The sequence below is a fragment of the Trachurus japonicus genome, chromosome 15 (assembly GCF_045865225.1).
Source record: "Trachurus japonicus isolate A0001 chromosome 15, Traja_1.0".
NCBI lineage: Eukaryota > Metazoa > Chordata > Actinopteri > Carangiformes > Carangidae > Trachurus > Trachurus japonicus.
This window is the reverse complement of record NC_140921.1, coordinates 22,848,122-22,873,511: the sequence shown is the minus strand read 5'-3', so window position 1 is coordinate 22,873,511 and position 25,390 is coordinate 22,848,122. Positions and strand designations below refer to the sequence as shown.

At 43.3% G+C, this 25,390-nt stretch overlaps 1 protein-coding gene across 1 annotated transcript in view; it reads left to right on the top strand.

Moving 5' to 3' along the window:
* The first annotated feature begins 8,401 nt into the window (after positions 1-8,401).
* The window catches only part of adgra1b (adhesion G protein-coupled receptor A1b), a 168,714-nt gene continuing 151,725 nt past the window's right edge, over positions 8,402-25,390 (top strand). Inside the window, exons 1-2 of the mRNA XM_085800555.1 lie at positions 8,402-9,315; positions 24,058-24,129. Of these exons, the coding sequence (XP_085656681.1) occupies positions 9,098-9,315; positions 24,058-24,129 (290 nt within the window). The 5' untranslated portion in view covers positions 8,402-9,097. The remainder of the gene's footprint in view (positions 9,316-24,057; positions 24,130-25,390) is intronic.

Below are 25,390 nucleotides of genomic sequence, written 5' to 3'. Positions count from 1 at the left end.
TTAGGGGGCGAATAATCAGCCAAAATACAGCATTAATTGAAAGAGTCGCAACTTTTCTGTGTAGCACAGTTTTGCCAGCTGGCCTGAAAATAATGAACCATTTCTGTGTGATGTTCACTGCTTCTTTCCTGATCTCTGCCTTTGTCAGGCCGCAGACTGCAGAGGGACACCATCAGGTGCGCAGCCTCTCCCCTGTGCAGCAACTGAAGGCTGTTGTTCTCCAGACCTCACTAACCATCTCTTGAGGCTTGCTCTTGCATTCCCTCCTTCATTAATGCCAAATGCCTCCATGCTTGCCGAGAACAGGGCTAAATTAATACTAATTTTCCTGTGTACAGTGAAAAAAAAAAGTTATATGAGCTCGTCTTGCAGAAATACGCTTATTTCAAACCTCCACAGTTAACGATAAAGTTTCAGGCAGGGCAGAAAAAGGCTGCTGTGCTCAATAATTCCAGCAAAAACAAGTTGTAAAAATCCTGCAGTTTCTCAGAGGCCCTCCGCTAACCCATCCAAAAAGTTGGGGGACTGAGAGCTTTATAGCCTCATGACAGTTGAGTAATAAAGCTAATAAATTCCCTGCCTATTCATGTGTTATACTCATGTCACTATTTTAACAGTAAACATATCCATAAAGTCAGAGCTGGTTGAGAGGTGTATTTAACTGAAACCCTGCCTCTTTTCATAGCAAATTGAATGAATTGACATGACCAATAAAACAAAACAAGAAAAAAATAACAGAACTTGGCTAAAGTGTCGTATACCTCAGTCAATAAATATGTCAGTGGTCCAGTTAGTGAAGAATGAAAGCCCTGTGTCCCAGATATGAGCCCATAGCAACTGTAAATTAGTTTATGGAGATGGATATGTGCAGGTGACAACATGCTTAACACGGTCTGGCTTTTCTTAGTTTGGTAAATATCACCCTGCTGATGCTTCAAGTAGTCAAAATGAATTATTCACAACTGTGCACAAGTCGGATTTTACCTGGATCCAGTTGCCAAATACACAGCACGCCGTGAATGCAGCGATGTGGGTTAGCCTGGAATACACCCATCCACTTACAGAGCTGGAGGTGGATTTATTTTGTTCTGCCAGTTTGGATGTTAGTACAATATATTGTTATGTTGGGCTTCCGAGCGGCTTTGCCAACAAGTAACAGGGCCAACAAATAAAATGCAGGTATGATAGCTGTTCTGCTTTTCAGCCGCAGACACGCTCGTTTTCTGCGAAGAAGCATCTCCATATTCACACAGAAGCCTTCAGATTTACTGAACTCAGCTGTTCAAGGCTATCTGCTGTTTTAGCTCATCTGGGAGTGCTCCATGTATGACCCTCTGGTTTCCGAGGCTGTGGTTGTTGTTTTTTTTTTTTTTCTCTTTCTCGCTCTCTCTCTTGGCAGTGCCAGCCGCGCCCCTCCTCCTCGTGCCCACAGCCCACTGCATCCTCCCAGTCTTTGCTGTGGCGGAGCGGTGGTGGAACATTCTGCGGGGAGGCCCGAGCCACACGGGCCAAATAAGCAGTTTTGACCAATTAGAGAGTGTTTTGAGCTCAGCGTTGGGGTTTGGATGGCAGACTGAGGGGTTCACAGAAGTGTGAAAGCGCCGGAGCAGTGTGGGAGACGGGCGGGGAGGGGAGAGGCCACCAGCACGTCCTGACCGTGACATGTCCATGAGGATGTGTCACCGAAAAAGCACAGGGATGCTTCATTCTCAGCTGAAGGTTCCCGTGGTGACCGACTTGTGCTTTCTCGCTGTCCTCCTCTGCATCCTCTTTGATGTGGACAGGAAACAGAGTAGAGATGTTTCTGAATGAAGGCCATGTCGAGGATGATGGATTTGCAGTGAATTAAGGATAGTTTAAAAAAAGGAATGCACTTTTTGGAAGTGAAGTGCGGTGCAGCGGGGATGAACCCGGGTCTTGATATACTTGTACCAAATTGTCCAGCTGTGAGCGTCTCTCTCAGCTATGAAGAAGAAGACGTCTGCAGAATGAGCCAAAGCATGTCTTTTTAATAGAGAGGGAGGCCTGAGAGAGAGAGATCCACCGACAGGCGTGAAATGTCTGCTGTGGGAGAGCTCCAGCTCTGACTATATTATGTGATGACCTATCTCACTGCTCAGAACAAGTGGCTATTATGGTATAGAAACGGGCATGATAAGGCAGGCTGTGGGAGCCGTGCCTGTTGCCCCATGCTATTCTAAGTTTACAGCAAGGGAGGTCAGAGTTCACATGCAAGCAACCCCTCGAGGCTGTTTTTAGATTCGTCCCATCACACAATACATCTCTGTTTAAATGACATCCAAAATAGATTCTGCTCCTCATTTTAAACATGTTTTTTCTTTTCTGTTTCCTGCTCATTGTTTGTACTATAAACAGTGAAAAGCCAGTGAGGCAGTATATGAAGCCCTGTTGGTTTTCATACCTCATCTTCTTAAGAAAAGCACAGTGTAGTGTAGTGTAGTGTAGTGTAGTTTCCTCCCTTTCCCCAATAGAGCCCAATGCTGTCACTTAATTCCCATAACCATGAATGGATCACACATCACACTGGTAGTGCATGATTATTTCTGTGTGAGTGTGTGTGTGTGCATGCATGTCTCTTGCCCTTTCCCAGCTCTGTGAAATAGACAGAATCGCACATAACCCAAGAATAACTCAGATGACAAGTACAGGGGAGTGGGAAACTGTTGTTTTTATACCGCTGCAAAAACTATAGATAGAAACGAATCTGTTATTCTAAAATCTTCAACAAGTGAAAAATCCACAGGAAGGTGTATCTTTACACCTAAAAAATCAGCATGGTATGTTTGGAAATCTTGTTCTTTGTTTTATTAGAGAACTGAGATGAGGTTGAAGGTGAAGTGCATTTTTTTTGCCTAATCCTGCCAGGGAGTTGTTTTCAGTGTTTTGTTTTATAAAAGATCTTACTTTAACTTTTACTTTGGAAACATGATAAAATAACTTGTTGAAATAGGACTTTTCTTTTTGCAGTGCCCTTCCCCTTTGTCTTTTCTGCCAGAAAATGTTCCCATTTTACTTCAGCTCCTCATTGGGTCTCCGCTCACGCAGGCCGGATTATGATTGGAGACTAGAATACTTATAAGGCCGTGTTCACCGCTTCGCCACAGACACAGCCTGGGCGACGTATCCCCCGTCTCTCCACCGATACTGCCTGTCAAAACAACAAAATAAAAGCCACAGTAAACGGTGTACACAGCACCCTGTTTCTAAACAGCTTTTATATGTGTCAAACTTATTGTTGGGGATCAGCAGACAGGAGCTGAGCAACCTCCATCAACGCTAATGATGACAAACGAGCGAGCTGATGAAATTCCACGACGATCGTATTGAGATGTGAAAACAAGAGGGGGGTGTACGTGCGCCGTGTTTATGAGACTTGAGGGGAAACAGTGATTACAAATAAATATACTTCACTTATTGTCTGCAGCCTCCCTTGAAAACAATATCACTGGAAAAGCTGTCATGTGCCCCGTTTGCAAATGAGGTGAAAACGACGTGGAGCTCAGACTCACTGTTGGCATCTGGTCTGCGATGCGGTGCTTTACTCTCAGGCGAGGGAAAGCGGAGTACGGCTGTGCGGAGGCAATAACAAATCCACACGCTCATGAAGGGGCCTCAGTAGATTAATTCCAGTAGTCTCTGTTTAGATCATTATACATGCTCCAAACCGTTCCTGAAGCCCTTGTGCAGTGCTCTGGTGGTTGGTGGTCAGTGGGTCCACCCTGCATGGCAATGAACACGCCAGCTCACACCACACTGTCCCTCATTCTCCAGTTTAAAAGTAGCACTGGTTTCCCAAACCCTCTTGGCACCTTATTATAGTGAGTCTTGGTTTATTGATGGTAAATTCATCCCAGGTCCAAGGAAAGTAGCCCAGATTGTTCGGTGTGTAACGTGTAATTAGATTTTCATACTGTGTTGTTGTTTCACTTGTTGCTCTTTGGTTGGAATTAGCATTATCACATTTCTGACTGTGGCAGCACTGGCTCAGACGCTAACCACTCACAGAGACTTTTGTTACTACATTTCACTTTCTTTTATTCTTTACAGAGAGTGATGAGGGATTTTTTTTTGAAAAGCACTTTCTAAATAAATCTGACTTGATTTGACTTGACTTTTCCTCACTAAAATCCTCTGGGCTCTCTGGTTAAAAGCCACGGGCTGATGTTGGTGTTCACAGTGTCACAACACGACATCACAGGTGCCCGGTGCCTGCTTGCATTTTCATCAAACTTCCACAAGCACATGCTAATACACTGGAAAAGAAGGACTGTGTGTATATTGTATATTGAGTATGTCAGTGGCTTCTGATTTGTACATGAACCTGCCTCACTTCTTAGTCCAAGAAGACTAATTAACACTTATTAACCCTCACATTAACACTTAGCCTCTAATGAAAAGAGGCCGAGGAGAGGGCACACTTTAAATATTTGTAGAATGTTCACAGGTTTAAAGGGTCATTTGAATATGAATAATATATAATAATGAATATAGGTTATGGTCAGGAACAGTTGGTGAATACTATTACTTTTTACCTGTGTTTTATTACGATTCTGTCTGTAGCATTTTTCTTAATGTAAAGTTCTTTATAAAATGCATTATTATTAGAATTATTATATTATATTATTAGGTGTTTATCATAATTATGTTCGTAACAGTGCTGTATCATCAGGCAGATATTATTGTGACACTATTTGAAAGCAGTCTGGAGCTACCTGGCTAGCATACTAACGTCAGTAGAGGGAAAGCAGTGATAGAAACGTGAAGTTGAATGTTTACACTGCAAACATACTGCTGTTAATGCTAATGTTAGCTATAGTAAAACTCACAGCTCTTTTAAGACTCTACAATTTCACACAAATTAGACATGGTGGGTTTTTGATACTTTTAATGACCTTTAAAACTGTAGTAGGCTAAATGACGTTTTGAACGAGATGTAGCCTAGGCCTAACAACAATGAAGTAAAAGGCAATATGACAAAATGGCGGCAGATCCATAATATGTTGTCGTGTTATATTTGCATTTAGGCTACTGAAGCTCAAAACAAAAAGAAATAATATAATAAAGTGAAAAAATGTTGCATTTCTTCCCTCCAATGATATGAGAGAATTACAACATTTACAGAAAATGTCATTCAGCAAATAAAATAAAAAACAAATCAGACTACACTTAATGATTTTATACTTATTATCTTAAGTCATCTGAAGTTGTGCATTTAAACTTACAAAAACAAAAATGTCTAAAAGTAATTTCACATGCAAACAGACAAATTGATGAAGATTATCTACATAAAGTGAAATTTAGAGAGTGTAGGCTAAATTAGGTTTTTTGTTATGTGGTTAAAACATTGAAGGAGTACTTAAAGCAGAAGTAAGCGATATATTTGTGTTAATATAAGTCTTAAATAGTTATATCTTCCGACAGCAATCACTTACATAGAGTGTTTGGACCGAAACACGGGTCTGTCAGTCACTCTGCTCTGCTCTGAGCCGAGGAGAAAACTTATCTCGTATCCTACAGTTTTTATCCAATGAGGAGAGAGAACGGCATGCAGGGCTGTGTGTGCAGCCAAGGGATGCGCGTGAATGTGGTGACGTAGGGACGAGGACTGTTATGGTGCGTTCAAGGCAGCCCGTAACTCGTGTTTTTCGACCTGTGAAGTCATACTAGTTCGATCTGGTACGAGTTCACGGGTCGGAAGTTACGAGTGGCCGTTACAGTGCACTTTCACAGGTAAAACAGGTCGGAAAAACACGAGTGGGTTGCCTGGAACGCTACAAAATCGTAAGTCGTGACTTGAAGCTGTAATTTACGGTTTCAAAAGCCTGCCTGGAACGCAGCATTAGCCAAAACGACCGGATCGCTTACTTCTGCTTTAAAGGTGTACAGAAAAGAAAACTGAATTTAAGCCCACTCTGGATCATAAAATTAATGTGATAACTCATCTTTCAGACGATGTAGGCCAAACTTTGTGCAAAATTCTATTTTTGAGTAAATCCGGGATGAAAGTGTGTTTTTTTTTTTCCGCATTGGATAATGCAAGCGCACGGATTATACGTCAGCCTGTACACGATTCATCAGCCACTGATATTGGATCCGTCATCCGTCATTCAAACGTCTGAGACACGCACACACACACGGAGCTCGGTCTCGCTCCAAGCTTTGAATATCCCGCCCGCTCGATAACGACCAATCAAATTCGTTTTCCTTACTCGGGTAAACTCGTGTTGCAGCTCGGGACAACTCGGCGCGACAAACAGGACAAACGGCCATTTCTGTACACCTTTAATGGTATACCAAAAACATGAGCTTTCTTTGCACGTATATGAGCATCACAATGGGAACTCAGAGTTAAACTTAAAACATCATGAGTATTGTACCAAAAGTCATGGAGTAATAATGAGAGTCTGTCATCCTGGCCTCGTCAAGTGGAGCAGGTAAATATTTAGTGAGGACTGTGATTGCTGCCGGCCGTGGCCTATTCATCTCTGTCAGCGAGTAATAATGGAGAGCTGTGAACGCTAATGTGAGAGAGGGAAAACATGAGAACATGCCTCTGCAGAGAAAGACTGTTTGCATTGCTTCAGTACAATTGACTCCATCCCTCCACTGTGCACTAATGAGTCTTTATCTTGAGTTAATATTTAACTGTAAACTCTTTTACAGTACAAATAATGCTGTTTGTGCTGATTAGTGAACCCATTCAAAAGGGGTTGTTGGTGTGAAAATATAAGTGCTGCCAGAGAGAAAACCTTTATGGAAGGGACTCGTGTTAGTGGGTTCTGTTTTCCATTAGGAGCACACAAGTAGCTCAGTGAACAGCCGTGGCTCTCATCCAAGGAAATGTTTCTCCAGACTCCATTAAAGATGGATCACTTCAGATGGTGATGTCGGCCACACCAGGTGACTTTCCTAGTGGCTCTCCAGGGGTCAGCGGGGCGGGAGGATCTCCCTGTGCTCTTACAGGCATGAGGTACAGTAAATACACTGTACATCTGTGTAAACAAGCCTGAGTGACAGTTGGGGGCGTCATGGGAGCACAATATAGAGATGTATGTGGATAAACACAGAGCCGCGAGAATGGAGTCCATGTTCGCCTGTCAGACAGAAGAATAGGAAACACGAGCTGAATGCAGGGTCAGTGGGAGCGGCTTCAAATCCTCCTTTGTGCTGTCGGGCTGCGTCGGAGACAATGTGGATAATGAGGGAGGAATTTTTGGCGTGGGGCGCCGTGCACACATACACACGGGGGAAGCAACTTGGTCCGGCCCCGGGGAGTCCAGCCAGCCAGCTGTCTCGGCTTCTGTCTCCCCAGGGCCAAAACCCTCAGCACAGATGATCCACCATCAAGAGACAATGATGGATGTCACTGGATACACTGTGTGGCCTGTTCAAACTCTCCATCCTCTGATAAGAAGGAGTGTAAATTCAGGGATTATGAGACAGATCACAGGCCACAGTGTCCGTATGAGTGTCAGGATCACAGGACTGTTAACTTTCACTGTAACAGAATAGTGGTAGCGGAAGCTGAAGATGAATTTTTTTACAGCATCTATACGCACTTCATGCTTTTTATTTTCAAGTCACACCCACTTCTTCGGGCACTAGCTGCTTAAAAAAAAAAGCAAAACAGCTAAACCTCACTTTTCTCCTTCAGTTCACTCACTTCACTTCAATTTTTTTTTTTTTTTTTTTTGAATTTTTGAAATATTTAGAGTTCAGCTATAAAGAGGCGAGTCATTAATCACTTCCATGAGTCCAACACTGTGTTACTGTGTCAACCTGGTCACTTTCCAGCTCATATTCTTTATTTATTGCCATCATTTAAATGAATGTCAGGTTTACAAGTGCCTGCAGCAGCTTCTCGTGCAGCTGCAATGAAACCAGAGCAATATGGATCTTGGCACATTAACAAGACACACGCCATGTCTACTACAGAAAACATATTTCTAATGGAAACAAAAACACTGTCAACTTGATTACCAGAATAATGCAATATTATAATATTAATAAAGGAAGAGTATGAGGGAAAATCAGTAGTTTTAACCTTTTCTACAAGATATTCTAGTGATTCAGAAGTAATGATCATTTCTGTTTCTGTGCAGGCCAAATAGAACAGTTCCTCTGCAGCTGTTCCCAAGTAAATGAAGAGAATAAAACATCAGGAGCACTTTTCATCAGGCTGTGGAGAAATCAACACACATACACACACTGCTGCAAATCCCAGGGTGGGGGCCTGGGGACCTCCAGGGACAACTTTGACATGGCACAGTGAAGAAACAGTTTAATTTTATTGTTGTTTTCATCCAGTGATGATTGTGTCACATGATAGAGTCCACTCCTGGGAGGAAAACATAAGTAAAAAAAGAAAAAAAGACAGATCATTGATAGTCTATTAGCTGCTATAACAGAGGGATGTGTGGTGCGTTCAGTTTCTGGCTGTGATGAGTTCAGGAGCCCACGCTGGAGCCTGTCAGGACTCAGCGGGGAGGGACTTTCTGGACACTAACATGCGCAACAAGTCCAAGGTCGAAAGAAGTGCATGATGAGAGTGAGTGAATGACAACAGGGCGACGTGCACGAGCTCGGACACACGGCAGCGGCGGGGATTTTCTAACGTGGATCATGAGGAACAACTTTTTCACCACGAGACTGAGCTCGATTCCCGCGGCTCCTCGGAACAGGGACGTGTCGCAGTAGGAAACATTCACCTCGGACTTTTAAGAGCGCGCCGCGGCCGCTGGAACTTTTCCCGCATGCAGCACGGGGGGAGAGACAGACAAGGGTTGAGTGGAGTGGACTTCATATGAGCAGAGAATGGCAAAGATGCAGCGATCCAGGTCCAACTTCACTCCTGGATTGAGTCGCAGAAGTGGCGCCGAAAGTTTGCAGTTGTTGGGGGACGCAGCAGGTGAGCGGCGGGGCAGGAGATCCGGACTGCAGCAGCTCCAGCACAGGCTGTAAAAAGTTGAACGGAACGGAAGGCGATGTGAGATGGTCCCGACCTGTCCCACAAGCTGGGAGGACAGGAGCGCGCATTTAAAGATAGTCTCCATCTATCATCATCATCATCATCACCATGAGGGCGCTGAGTTTGCTGTGCGTGGTCGTGGGGCTGTGGGGGTCCAGCCTGAGCAACAGAAACTGTCCCGACCTGATCGTTGACAGCTGTCACTGCACGGCGGAGCGCTCCAAGGAGCTGAGCAGGCAGCACGTCCGAGTCAAAGTGGTGTGTGACGATGTGGACCTGCTGGACACGCTGCAGCCCAGCTTCGTGCCCAACAGAACCGTTTCCCTGTGAGTAGCCTATAATAGGTGTCATCAACACTGACAGCATCTTTCAAGACACACAAAGTGGGGAGGGGAGGGGAGGGGAGGGGGGGGGCCCTTTACATGTGTCCCAGACCATATTCATAAAACATGACATTGTCTCAGTAATCTAATTATCTAAACTGGACTGCAAAGGAAGAACCACACATCATTTTACTCAAATTTAATAGTAGTCTCCATAAGCAGATAGTATTTTTCTGGGGGTTCAGAGGAAGGGTCTGTAAAGGCCCCTGGAGACCCTTAAACTGCAGTCAGGGGACCTAAATTATAGGATAGCAGCATGAAGTGCAATTTAATTGATTCTACAAGGTTAAACAGCTCTGACATAGTCCATCAGTGAACCTGTTATGCAGAATTAAGTGAGTTTGAGAAGAAACCACATTTAAAATCAGAGCAGTCTTATAGGAACATCACGTTTTATTGATAAAAAATTTAAATATTACAGAGAGGATCACTAAACTCAGACCAGATGCACTTTTCTAGTGACATTTTGTCATCATATTGCAAAAGACACAGAAACAGCAACTTCAAACTCATAATGGAGAAGTACCATAGTGATTAATACTAATATATGATGAGTAAATACTAATATAACACAAGTGTTTACATTGCATTTATTAAGCAGTTGTGGAATGTTGTTAAACCTGGCTGCCTTGTACAACATGACAAAGAGTACAGATAACTTGCAGGTATTCTGCACTACAGGTTATGTGATATTAGGAGTTAGTTACTGTACATAGTTGATTTATTAGATCAACTGGTTTAATATAAAAATTATTCAGCAACGACTTTACATAATTCACCTAAACAATGAGTTAATTACTAAAGTGAAAATATTTCCTTGTTCCAGCCTCATGAATGGGAGATTTTCCTCTCTTTTTTTGTATAAAATTTCAAATGTTTCATCTTTTAGTTTGAGGCTGTTGTTTAGATAAAGAGATGACAGGAGAAACTTTTTCAGTTGATATAATAAGGATTAAATGATTGATTAAAAAATAATCAACACATTGTTCGATAATGAAAAGGATCGCTATCACGGCCTTTGTGTAATCAGCTACTCTCGCCGAGATCAAGATAAGGCCAAACAAAACACAGACAGTCACACATGAGCGCACACGTCTCTATCTCTCTACAAAGGTCCAAAAAGGCCTGTTGAAATTCATGCAGTGGGATGAGACTTTCAAATTTTAATGTCTTCCCAAGTTCACCACTCCGCCGAGTTTAAGGAGTCACCCCGTCCTGGTCGGCTCTGATAAACTCTAGTGTTAAATTTGAGATGAAATGTGCTGCAGCCTCAGTAGGAGACATTTATAAACTGAAATGGTAGTGTAGAGCTCTCCTCTTGCTGTTAGTGATGAGCAGCCAGTCACTCTATAGACCGATGAACACAATATTTCTCTCCTGTAGTGAAAAATAACGATTATTTGCAGCCATATTGTGCATACTGTAAAATAGTTGGCAGGCAGGAGCAGCTGTTAGTCACTGTAAATTTTCACTGTAACTGAATCACTGATTGAAATAATGGCAAGAAGGCCGTTCCTCGCGGCGCTCTTGAACGCACCTTTGAGACCTGCTGTCCCTGTGTAAGCCACATTCCAGCCTCACCTGTCCTATGTTGTTACACATCTTTTGCGTTTAACCGCGCTCTTCAGGGATGTTATTTGCATTATATTCAAACATAAATTTTGCATTTGGACGGGGGGACTTTGAGAAACCTTCCTTAGTATTCATCTGTGCCTCTCTCGTAGATGAAATAGCACTTCAAACACTCAAGGGGTTGATAACTTCCCCCCTCTCACTCCCTCTCTCTCTCCCTCTCCCTCTCTCTACAGGTGCTCAGATTGACTGCTAGATTAATAGACGGTTTTATTCTTAGAAACTTGAGGTCTGCTTTTAGGGTGTAAAAGCAAATACTAAATGTAAAGGCCCTTGACAAGTTACAGCCATCCACTCGTTCTGAACTACGAGCGCTGTTGATTAATGGTAGCACTTTGCTTACTGCAATTTATTTGGAGTGGTGTTTGCGCCCGTGTAGGCAGGGGTGCTTTTGTTCCTTTAAGTGGAGAATGGTTAAAGGCTCTGTTTTGTTTTTCAATGTGCGTCAAAGGCGGACCTGTTTTGTAGCTTGCCGGTATTGATGAGGTTTGGTTTTTAAAGGGGCCCACACAAATAAATAACACCAAGACTCCATGTTTTCCGTTTAAAAAAAAAAAGAAGAAAAGAACACATAGTAAGTGTCTGACACAAACTAACGACACCTTTTCCTCAGTTCACTGGAGGAATCCGAGGTAGTGTGTGTATGCCCCAGTACAAATACGCCTGTTCCTCCGTCAGTCCTATTCCTTGGTGAGCTAAATCCAACAGCCAAGTTCTCGCTGGCCAGGAACGCCAGGAAGCAGTTTTCCTGCGTTAGGAAATGTGACCTTTGTCGGGCTGAAGTGGCCTCCCTGCTCGCTCTTTTGTTTAGATGTGCTGTGCAAATAAACAGATATATCAAGGGAAGTATGCACATACCGGTCCCCCCCCCCCCCCCCTGTAGACCGCCACACTAATCTCCCAAATGTCTCACCACGTGCTCTTCTCATTTGCTCCTGATCTTACCTTCTGTCTAGACAATGAGCTCCTTGTAGAGCCATTTCCATCATGAAGCAATGTGTCACGTTCAAGTACACTACCCCACATCCAGGGCCGTGTCTAATTAAAGCACAGACCGGACTTTGTTGCTCTTTTTATTATTGTATCTCTGAAGGTATCTGCGGAGCGAACCCTACAATAAAGCTGCATCTCACAATCAATTTAGAGGCAAATGAAAGAACAGCGGCATAAATAAGAGAACGAAAATGAACCGTGTGCTGCTCGGCGCCCCCCGATAAACACCTCCGCCTGTTTTCCTTATCGTTCCGTGGGGGAGGGCTGAGGAGTTGAGGGCTTTGGAGCACGGTCTGACAGCTCTGTTGACCTTGGGACCTATCTGGTGTAATCGTTTCAACGCCGCTGAGCAGCAGAACACCGTCTCTCTCTCTCTCTCTCTCTGCAGAGGGTATAGCAGCCCAGATTGTAGCCGACACCTGTCTCTGGCGCTGCTCGAACAGGAGGACGCACTCCTCCTCCTCCTCTGCTCATCCAAGGGAGAGAGGGGTGGGGGACAGATCGTGGAAGAGACAAGAGGATTGAGTGAAGATGGGAGATAGACATGAAGAGGCGGTGAAAGAGCCATCGGAGGAGCAGAAGGAGTGACAGAAAGGGCGCGGGGGGAAAGTGGGGATGGGAAGCGTTTGGTAAAACGTCGCTTGATAGCTGAGACTGAGGCTGATTTAGATGATGTGACTGCTGCAAACTGATTGTTTGGGTGGAGGGGCTGGTGGGCGGTGGGTGGTGGCTGGTGGGTGGGGGGGCTTGTCGCACAGTCACAGCTGATTGTGACTGAGCCTCAGAGTCTCCTCGCTGCTGGAAACTGCATGCAAAGAGATGCACACTGTGAACTTGCATAACTGGAAACTTATAAAGTTTGTAGTACAACTGCTGCTGGTTCGCCTCTTGCTGAGCTGTGGTGTCGTAACCACACCGGGGTCACACTCGATTTGCATATTATTCTGAATATTTATTCTTACCTGCTGAGTGGAGCTCAGTGTGTGTCTGTGTGTGTTTTTCCCAGAGTTGTGTAAATGTTACAGACATGGAGCTTTTCGGGAGACCATCCTGTGTTGTAGTAAAACTTTATTGTTTAGGGTCACCCTAGGGTCACTGTAGTCTCTGTTCTGGCCTGATAGAAAAAATATCTCCAGCCCATGCTTATTTTTCCTGTGGTGGCTGAGTATACACCTGGTTCACCAACCCCAGTCCTGATGCCACATGATTTTAAGATGTTTTCCTCCCGTTCAGACAAATTCTGGTGCAAATCTTCTGTCGTCAGTCTGTAAAATTTGGACGAGGAGTTTCATTCTGCCATCTGGGAGTCGGATCTTTCTCAAAAAGCTCTGATTAACAGCCCAGCACAAAACGACAGAGTTGTAGTTAGCCATCAGCTGTTAAACATTGTGAAACATTAGCGAGCGTGTACTTACCTGAAACACTGCTGCTAATCTTGCTCCTCTGCTGTATGTGTAATGAGGCACTAATTGCTGCACATTATATTTTCAGGAGGTGATCGTGTGCCAGTGTAGGGTCACAGTTTGTTTCTGCTCACTGCAAGCAGCCAGAAACTGTCACTGCAGTTTGAACTCTATACGCTTTGCTTTTTATAAGTGGTATCCTGCCCTTTTTCTGTTCTTAGTTTACAAAATTCAACTGTTACTTTGTTACCAATAAGCTGCTACTGTTACTGCAGCTAAGACTATTTGTCGCTAATTTGTTCCGGCAGGTTGTTGATGAAAATTTTGCATCAGAATTTCATTAGTTAATGCATCCACTTACTTTTCATTTGAGTTTCCATCCTCAAATGTTACTTCAGTCGTGTTTCAAAAGACTGTCGGGGGGTTTTTGCTTCATAGTTGTAGACGCCTTTGTTTTGACAGCCTAAAAAAAAAATGTTCCACTGTTCTGTAATAGTTTAAGTTAGAGACAGCTTGAATTCATAGAAGAACCATATCAGATTTTTTATTTTTTATTTTATTCAGCTAACTGTTGCAGCGCTGCAGGAGCTTTCAGCTGCTGAAAGTGATCTTCTTCTTCCTCTGGAATAGTTTACATTCACTGACAGCACCACGCTGAGCTCCTACCCCATCCGAGTGGGAGAAAACAAGGGCATTTAACTGGAGCTGGAGGTGTTTTTGCCGTTCCGTGGCTCCTCCTCCTGTTCCTCCTCATCATCGTCCTTTCGGAGGCAGACAGGAGGGGCTGTTTGTGGTGTCTAGAGGGAAGCGATCAGGACGAGGACGTAGCGAGCTCCAAACCACTACAAGAATATGTCAGTCATCATGCCAATGTCGAGAAAGACCCGCGAGACACCACAGGCTGTAAAACGTTCTGCAGAGTTTAAATACTCTGCCTCTCCACTGTGCTGGGACAAGCTGTCATGTCACTCTATATACCATGATCCGGGGGTCGGAGGTTTACGTTGCTCTGAGTGCATCCTCGTGAACAACCGTGGCACACACTTAATTTTCTTACTCCTTTCTGCTAAAACGTCTCTCTGCATTTCCTTGACTTATTTTGAGTGCAGCTATAAATATAATTCTGTATATTCTTTTCTCCCCTCCTCTCTTATTCACTCCCTCTCTTTTATTTTCCCTTGCCGTTATTCCTTGGGGGCTTTTTTTCTCGTCTGCCGAGGTGCTGTTTGTGCTCTACCCTCTTCAGAGTTCTGAGTACTTCTACATGAATATTTCATTGACATGCACACATAGCCCGTCCATATTCTCCTGTGCATTTACTTCACTGACAAACTCGGCGATCAGGGCGTTGCATGGAGCCACTCGGAGCATAAAAAGCCTTAAATGATATGTCACACAGATAACGCAGGGAGCCGGCTGTTAATCTTAAGAGATGTGACCAAAATGACCCTGATACAATATGTGGAGTCCAACATCTGGCACTGTGGGGTGGAGGAGTCATGCCAGTCACTTTCACTCTCTTGGCTTCTCTCGTCCTTATCTCCACTGATATGGAAGATTCAAAAAAAGAAGAAGAAAAAAAAAACAGAAGCAAAGGGTTCATCTTTAGATGAGTGCTCTCTCCAATATCAGTCGTCTGAGCCCCAGAGGGAGTAATACTTTTAGATGCCTGGCACTTTCTTCCTTTGCAATAGCTCAAGTCAAGAACAATTTGCCCTTGTGTTACAAACGTGTTTAGGATGGACAGAGTTGGGGTGAAGTGTAAAGTCGCTGCATGTTAGAAACTCCTCTATAAGTAGACATTGATCAATGTCTTTGTCGGTATTTTGTCAAGGTTTCTCTCAGGCTTCTGTCGATACGTCACTCTTGAGATTGCGCAGACCCACCGTCCTTCAGATCGGCCGTCTGAGAAGCTCCGCGTCCTCCGTTCACTTGGCGCTCTTTAATAAAACAGTTGATCACTTTCGCTTCAGACATTGATGATTCACTGGATGAAGAGGTCGTGACTGCTGGGGGAGACGAGGGCCTGTAAATTGTGCGTTAGTCTTGAAAAACCAAGAATGTGTCGAAACCCAGACTTACCATCTAAAAATATTAGGTAAAGATAAATACAGCGTCTGCCAAGGATACTTCTCCACTCTGCTTTCCCTGCCTCCTCCCTGCACCGCTGAGTAAATACTAATGTTACTTAAAGGGTCATAAATTTGAGAGAGCGGTGGAGGCCAACTTCGAAGCGTGTTGTCTTTTCCTTGTTTTCTGGCTCATTGTAAAACAAGGTGATTGAAACCCTGAGGTGTGCTGCTTCTGTTCACAGTGGGAAGCATATTAACTCTCCTGCCTGTCTCATGGGAGTCTTGGCATGCCTGTATCAGCGCTGTGGTGGTGTGACTGTGTGTGTGTGTGTTTGTACATGCTCATTGTGTTTGCATCAAATAGTCACAGTGTATATATCTTGTTAAGTGTCAAAAATGTCTTATTAAAAATCATCTCACCTGCGTTTCTCAGCCAAACACTAATTTAGATGAATGGTTTCCCAAAGTATACTCAGCTTGGCTACCAATGGAACTTTAAACATCCACCGTCTATATCTTTGAAAAATTAATGATTAGACTTTAATTACTTTGACAAATTCAGAGACAGGGTGGGAGTTGGGTAACATTTTATGTAACTGGAATCCAATCAAGTCCATTTAGGTTTATCTTCCAACATTTGTGAGTAATTGAAGTTATAAATAATAAGGATTTGAGGATTCACTTGAGGCCTTTTACCACCTTTTGCTGGCCGAGGAGGCGTTTGGCGAACAGCACATTCACAACCTGTGGCTAAAACAATGTGAGATGAGCTGCATTGGATGTGAAATGTTGTTACTATTAATAACAGATGTAGATGTAACTTTGTTTTCTTATTTTTACTGAGCTACTTGTTTGAAATACTGGAAGTCTCGATGCAGAATTATTAGGTTGATACATTTACCGTAATTAAAACAATGATAAGATTAGAGAACTTAAAGTGACATGGCCCATGATTCACTTTTCCATGCAGAGGTGCACCATCAAGAGAGACTAACAGGGAGATGCTTAGGGCCCTGAAGGGGAAAATAGGCCCCTAATGCTGGCAGATTCTGCAGTGACTATTACAAATCCCCTTAAACCCACCATAAAGACACTAAACGGTGCCCTAACATCCCTAAGTGAGAGCCTGGTGTCTACCCATTGCTCGATAAGGTGTTTAGGGATGTCTGTCTCTATGTTGGAGTTGCTGTGCTTGGCTTCTTTGCTGGTGGTCAAAACTAGACTGAGCACCTTTAACCAGTCAAGTTTCATTATATTTCAACAAGTTACTCAGAGAATCACTGCTGATTGGCTGTATAAACTGGGACCAAAGATGCTTGTACTGTAATTTGAATGAGGAAATCCAAGTGTCTGCACTGACTAAAAACTAGAGGCCTACTAACAGTATGTTAATGATATCTGCTCTGCTCTGCTCTGTGATTGTAGAGAAGAGTGAGGAGATAAAAGGTTCAATAAGGGAATACTCTTTGAAAATCAGAGTGTTTTACAGACTCGTGCAAACGCTCAGGACTATATTTTGAGTCGGCCCCATTGCTTCCTGTCAAGGTGAAGTGCAGTGTAGGTCAGTAGAGTCTCTACCTTCTCAGCAATAGTTTTTATAATGATTTTTCTATGATTGAATACGACATGATAAATCATATAACCTTATCTTCAGTGCATTAATGTTAAATCCTTAGAATTTATAGCAACATTTCCCTCTTCTGAAAACGACCATTGCTCTTATCAGGGTGTAATCTCTGTTAAGAAGGGTGGCGTCACAGACACTGTCATCTCGAGCCCGGGTGAATCTCTGTTCATACGTACATCTGTTGGTAACCCCCAAAGCAATGTCTGTTTCCCATCCAAGGTCAATGTTAGTAGATATGAAATATGTTATTTTGGTTAGCTCCGTCAAGTAACTCGATCTTCTAAAATAACAAAACGTTTTGGCTGCGTGAGGAGAAGTGGCCAGAAACCTCGAGGCCAGTGGATCCACATGTTTGCAATAGTTCACATTGTGATCTTTACTCCACTTGGTCCTCCGGACTGGTGTGTTGGAGGGCATCTGCTGAAGCTATTTTTGTTCCTCCTCTCCTATAATAATATAGCTGGATGTCTCTGGTGCATGGCGGCCCGGCTACACTGTGACTTCTCTGCTGGACCTCACAGAAATATTCCAGCTGTGGAGGAAGAAGGAAAGCCAGAGCTCCTGTTTTAGGGAAGAGCTGATATGAATCTCACTCGCTGTGTTTAATCACCCAGATTGTTGCCTCGACAGCCCGAGGAGTGAATCAAACTGTCACTGCGGAATTATTAGGTTTAGCTGTAAATTATTTTTTATTATTGATGAACTGCTTGATTACTGTGTCTCTAAAATGTCAGAAAATAATGAAAAATCCTTTTGCTCAAAGAGCTGAAGGGCAAATTATCTGCAAACAGAAGATGTTGGTTGAACTTAATCAAATTAGTCTCAGATTAATTGTCTGTTGACTTGACTGTAATATTTCTCAGGTTTTTCAAACAGGGGGGTTATTGTATTGCTTAAAAAGGTTACATTCATATAAAGGTTGATTTTAAAACTGCTTTTTCAATATCATTGGAAGTTAAATTATTTAGTAACACAGCAATTAAATGATCAACCTTTTTCAGCGGTTCTGCCTTGCACTGTTGAGCTCAGAGTTTTCACATGGAGAACTCTCTCTCCCATATGGGAAAATTGCAAAAGTGCAGTATTTACTAGATATAATCCACACGTCTGGCTCTGGCTGGCGTAGGAGCAGAGTAAGCAATGACATAGACCATTTGCTGCAGCCCACAGAGACAATAGCGAATCTCTGCTCTCCTCCCTCATTGAAAGCAGCTTATCCACATAGAGCATAATTGATAATGTAAATAGAGAGTTGGATGGTTGCTCCAGAAGTTTGTCATGGGCTGTTTACATAATGTTCAATTCTGTTTTTCCTGTGATTTCCTGGACGTTACACAGAGGCCTGAGATAGGCATGCAGGGGTCGGCAAGCAGACGCACGCACACACGCACACACACACACACACACACACACACACACACATGCACACAGGCAGCATAGAACAGCACAGGATACGCTTGAGCTTGCACAAACAGAGGCCGCCTGTCCCTTAGTGGGGCGTCCGTCCGCAGGGGGAGGTGTACTGTAGCGTTGTGGTGGGGGGAAACAGAAGAGACATGGGACAAAACCCAGCGACAGCTTCGGTATCCCATGATCTCAGTGTCGTCACTTCATCACTCCATCCGTACGTGGCTTTAAAAGGAGCTGCTGCTGTTGTGCCACAGCTTGGAAAGCGGTGGTGTGCAGAGCGAGGCCCTGGAAATAAAAAAGAATCAACTCCACTTGGCCTCTGAAACCGAAACTATTATGAGGGCTTTGGTTATTTGTCAATAAATCCGTGTGTGAAATATTGTGAAATTGACCCACTCAGTCTCTCTCACCATGTCCGGCCGACTGCACGCTGGCTTATGTGTATCTGCTGCACTTTTCTGCTCTCAGAAAGCTTTGTGTCAAAATGAATCCAATCTGACAGAAACCCAGTAGAATATTGATGTCTGGATCAACAGCAACAATAAAAATCCATATGAATTGTTGCTTACTCACTTTTGCCTGCCTAAACGGCTGCCTGCAAATCTCATAGTCCATTCCCACACAGCCCAGGTCCCCTGATTGATCTGTGGAGAAAGAGAAAGTACTTTTGCACGCCGAAGTTTACAAGCTCCCACCTGTTTGGTTTATGGTGTGCTAAATCCCATCCCTAAGGAGCGATTGTCCAGTAGCAACTGTAACTAGGCATGACAGGCCTGTCAGGCTCCATGGGGCTCCAACAGGTAAAGAGTGTATCATATATCTCTTGTTTCGCTGATTTTATCTGACACTTATAACCCATTCTATTCCATTCTGACTGATTCTCCCATTTGGGAAAGGCCCAAATGTAAATACAATCTTGGATGTTGACATGAATTTGCTGACACTAGTTTGTGTCCATCCTGGCTGTTTGCTGAGAGGGAACTTCCTGTCTTCATTCCTTCCTTTCCTGCCAAGACAACTGTTATCACTCTGGGGAGGGATGGGTACTTTCCCCAAAGAGTATGCATACTATAAGCATGCTTGTTACAAGGAGGAAACAAAACAGGCTGGTACAAATGAAAAAAACATTGTTGTTGTTAGTTTTGTCCACAACAAAATGTATCATTTGCACACATCCCTGTGTTCAAATGTCAATAGTTAGTTCTCTTTTCTTCATTGGTTTATGCAGTGTGTGTGTGTGTGTGAGTCTCCACCGTGATATTTTCAGTGCACACACTCTGCTCCCCAGCAGTTTGGCCCAGCAATTCGCCTGTTCAGCACAATGCATTGTGGGATCCCACTGCTTAATCCTAGGGTTAAAATTGAGTATACGTTCCCTGCAGCCATAACAAGTGCTCTGTCGTCACAGAGGAGACCAGTGACACATCCCAATTACCCCTCTCTCTCTAAACCCGGCCAATCACTCCCAGAGCCCACCTTATTATAGAGGATGGGGAGGGTGATGGTGGAAAATGACCTTGTGCAACTGTGTGTGTGTGCGTGTGTGTGTGTGTGGTCATACGCTGACAGGAGATGTGCAAAATCACACATGCAAAGTAGAGCTCTAGCCAGCGGATCACAGGGACATTGCACATATCCTCAGCGTCACTGAGACAGAGCAGCCCTGCAGTGGATGATTTAAGAGCCGGCCCCAGAAATCAATATTTTAGCAGATATGAAACCCAGAGACGGCGTCCAAGGTGTGTTTAAAATGATGTGAATCTGGGCTGTAGTATAAGCGCAATATAAATCATTAGCCGCTTTCACAGTGCTCTGTATAGAATTGTGTGTGTGGGGAAAGCAGGCTGGAGATTTTTGATGTTGTGATTGAACTTTTTGTTTTGCAACAAAATAAAGAACCAACCGTTTTTTTTTACTTGAGCAAACATGGCTGTAGGGAGTTTAAACATAAGGCATTAGCAGCAGCAAACATCATTTTTAGAACAGGACAAAGAGCAACACCGGAATTTGAAAACTGTTCTCGCTGCACCACGACTGCAAGTACAAGGTTTGTTATGCTTTTTTTTTTTTTTCAAATTTCTTTATTATTTATTAATTTTTGCTGACAGTACAGAAAAGTACATCAGTTTCACATTACGTCAGAGCGTCTGCATTAGAGTGAAAAAACCCCCAACATGAATCCCACTATCCCTCCCGACAGAGTGAACGACTAAATTATTACATAACATATGACAACATAAGTAAATAATTAAAGTACAGTAAGACAAAATAGAGTAAAATATAAAATGATAAAAAAAAGAAGAGAAGAAAAATAAATAAATAAATACATTTTACAAATAAATACATTTTAGCTCTGTTTTGGTCTCCACCCACTCAGCTAATTGATAACTTTCTGTTTGTTGCTGTAGTGAAACAACCTAAAACAATTTAATAAAGGCCTTTACAGGGGATTGACAATGTGAGAACCAGCGACACAAACTGTCTTTACAATTTGACTAAAACAAAAAAGAAAATACTTCCACATATTTGTTAAGGCATTGATGTTCGTGGCATAATCTATTTCCAGCTCAGACCCGCCCACTTTAAAGCTTTGAAATTTGCTTCAACAAAACACCACATACTAAAATTTGCCAACTGCAAAAACATCTGTTCTAACAAGTAGAAAACATTGTGTTTATGATGCCATCACCTGCAGTGTGAGACTGATCTACAAAGTCTGTGTCAAGGCTTTAATTAAAACTTTTCATACTTATTATGTATAATACTTATACTGAAACTGTAGTAGTTGCAGTCTCCATTTATTATTTGCTGTGTGTATGACATGGATGGATATAGCTTCACTTTCCTGTAACCAGACAAACATTTCCCATTTCATTATGTGGTGTGCTGCACTACCTGTACTGCCATGTTCTATTACTGAGCTTCTAGCCCTAACCACTGCATCAAAGGTTTGTGGTGGAGCCAAACATAGTAGAACTTATTAGCTGAGTTGTTGAGCAGATTTGATTCTGTGTCTGAAATGTCTGAAACACAAGGTGGCGAGTATTAACACTGGACTGCGCTGTATGTGTTTTATTGTTGTTGTGCTCCTACTGAACTACTATTTTTTTCAACCTCATTCACAATGTTTGTGATGGCCGGCATTTGTTTAAATGAGTATATTTATTGCTATTAGATGGTACAAAGGCTATTGTTATTTTAGAAGAATGTCCTTTCTTTGTTGAAGCAATTTTGTTGTACTGTGTCTGTGTGCCACTTTCTTGTTGTTGATGTCATTTTTTGTGTGTGATTATGGTTGTTAGTCAAAAAGGAAGTGAAATAACCTGGCTACACATCTGGACATCAAAAGGTAGAGTTCAATTGCAGTATTGATGCCTAACAGCAGGTGGTGGCAGGCATTTAAATGGGCAAAGTAGGGTTAGATAATATTGCCCATGTGTCCTGCGATGCACGTGGATATGCATTTTGCAGTTGAAATAAACCTGAGGGTAGGTTAGATTAGATTGGAATATTACTGACCGCAATTATTTTGCATAATCGTTAAAATCGTTTCCATTTATTGGTATAAAAACATCTGGATGAAAGTAACAGAAATGTCATATTTCCATCAGTATTTCCTTGTCATTTTTCACCATGTGAGGTTTGACTGGTGCTGTTTTAATGACATTATCTTCTGGTTTAATGACACACGACTGGATCGCCACAAACTGTTTATCTCAAGGCGCTTCATTTCTTATATTTGACGACTGTGTTTCGATGAGCATCTATTGACAGCAGCATCCTGGATTTAGTTGCAAAGCCTAAAGGCAAACAGATGTGCTTTTTTTTATATGTTCCAATGTTTTATGTTATGACCATTCTTCATAAGGTGTAACATGTATTATTAAACTTTCTTTCGGCTTGTACAATGATTAGAAAAAGACAATTAAATCATTAATCGCAATTATTTGTATGGCAATTAATTTTATTTAATAAAATATCATGATTGTGACAGCCCTACTTTTACTCTATAGTGACTGTATAAATTATTATAAAGGGCTTCAAATTCACTGTGTTCTCACATGGCCACGAACAGCTGACTTTTCCTAAATATAAATACGGGTATAGACAATATGATCTGATTCACATGTTGGATTTCTTTATGCGGGGCACCGTGTGGTGCAGTGGGTTGAGCAGGCGCCCCATATGCAGAGGCTATAGTCCTTACTGCAGTCAGCCCCGGGTCGAATCCCGCATCAGACGGCCCTTTACTGCCTGTCATTTCTCCTCTTTCTGCCTCCCCATTTCTTTCTGAACTATGATAGTAAGTAAAGTCAAAAAATGCCCCAAAATGTCTATTAAAGGGGACATATTATGGAAATATCACTTTCTGAAGGCTCTTCTGATATATAGTTGTAATTTGCAGGCTCCCTAGGTTGAAATCCATGTGGTTTTATGAGCTGTTCCCTCAGATGTCGTCCAGTGATATAACTAGTTTTCGAATTTGCAAAATCCCACCCCTACCTGGTACCGGTAGAAGGGGTGGGGCGGGGCGAGCAGTGGCTGATTTGCATTTAAAGAGACAGGCACTGAAACCAGCCGTTCTGAACAGGGCTGTTTTGAGAGGATGAAAAGAGCTGTGATGTTTGATCCTTGGGGTATTTTGACTGAAGCATGTCATAGACATGTCTTTAAAACACCTGGGAAAAGGGGCATAATATGTCTCCTTTAAGATTACATTACTTTTTAAATATTTCCCCAAGGCTGGCAGCTCACGGGAACACACACCATCAACAGACCTCACATGTATAGAAATATAGGTGTGTGTAGTCTTTTCTGTGTTTTCTCTCTGCTGTGTTAAGGTTTGAGGGAAAGCTCAAGGCCCAGTGTGCTGAATAATATGACAAGATTTTGAGAGGGTGTGTTTGTGCCTGCCGGTAACACACTCGACAGGACGTCCTGTCCAGGCGCCGCTTTTCTCTCCTCGTCAGAAAGATGCATCACTCGAAGGACATATAGTTCCTCATTTCCACAGATTTATCTGAAAAGCAGGAAAATAGGAAACGTAGCGCAGACTCCCGCTGTCACGATCAACTGAAGGTGCTCCATCGCCTCTGAATATTAATTAATCATGTAAAGATCCCTGTGGTGCTTTTCATTGATTTGTTTGCTGTTGTAATGTGAGCAATGGATGATTGAATTGCGCTGACCTGGCATTTCTTTAAGCTTTTCTATTAGGCTGATGTTTTGACATGGAGGGAGTGTGGAGGGGTGGGGGGCTGGCTTGGATCATTACCTATCTCAACCACAAACGGCCATAAACTAGACAGAAACGTGGTCGGGATGAGTAATTTACAGCCGCAATCTCATCAGAGATAAATCCCCTTGCCATCATATTGACAGTGAGAGGATAAACAATTTATCAGCCATTTGAATAAGTAATTTCCCGCAGCTTTATTTTGGTGATATTTACAAATGTACCTCCCTTCTCTTGTTCTGTATGCTCACCTTGTTTCCTCTCTCTCTCTTTCTCTCTTTGCGCTCTCTTGCATATTTTGCTCCTAAACAGAAACCTGAGTAACAACAAGATCTCCCTGCTGAGAAACGGCTCCTTCTATGGCTTGGCTGCCCTGGAAAAACTGTAAGTACTTAAATCAAGCTCTCTTAACTGTTTTATCCTCCCCAGAGTCTTAATAGCTGTCATCACACGAGTTGTATTGCTTTATAGCAGGGGGGGGAGAAAAGCACATGGGGGCATGGTGCAAATTAGGAGATCCTTGTCCAGGTGGGGGGGTGTTGGTTCATCCTGCAGGAGTCTTGCCAATTGTTTTCACCTCCCAGCTCTCATGCTTAACCTCAATTGCCACAGTAAATGTCTTAAAAGGAATAATATATGGCATCATATAAAAGCCCTAATGCAGAGCCACATCGTGTGACTGACTGCGCCGTGTCCACGTCGATGATTTCCCCCAATGTATGCAGCAGCGTCCCAGAGGGCTGCTATGCATGCAGCTTGATGATGAGCTCTACCACGGCCTCCCTGCCCCCCCCTCCTCCCTCCAGTCAACTATTGATTGCACACGGCCTCGGTGATCACTGCTTTTCTACCTGATGGTGACACTGACATTGGCTGATGATGAAGAAATCAGACAGGGTGGCTGAAATCACATGCACAGGATGGCTTGATAACTGTCTCCCCTTTCAGTCAATCATCCTCAGATGGATGTGTGCGCACGTGGAGGCACACATATTAATCACACACACACACACACACACACACACACACACACACACACACACACACACACACACACACACACACACACACACACACACACACACACACACACACACACACACACACACACACACGTGCTACATCAGTGACTGCTTTGAATATTATCACAGTCAGTTTGGCCCCCTGCCTCCCCCGACTGCTTGACAGTTAAATTAAGATTGGAATAATGTCAGTGGGATCATTTTGCAGCCTCTTCCTCCTCCTTTTTGGGTGGCAGTGTTGCCAGTCAGGATGATGTCACCTGTCTCCCTGGGCCTTATTAGCGCCATTAAACCTTTTTTCTCCCCTCGTCCCTCCCAGCCCCTCTGGAGTGATGGAGAGATGATTGCGAGGCTTTTAAGGACACTCAGCCAGAGGTTCATTATGGCTGACCTCTTGGAGCAGCAAGTTTGCGTGCCCTATCCCTTCCCTCCGCCTCACGCTCCGGGTACAGCACGTCCGTCCGTCCATCCGTCTGTCTGTCTGTCTGTCTGTCCGTCCGTCCATCCTGCCACATGCAGCATTTGGCAGAGACGTGTCTGTCGCCGGCAGCTGATGCCAAGCCAGGTAGCATAGTGAGTTGAAAGTGGCGGCCAGCTGTTCTCTCGTCTGGCCCCGTCCGACC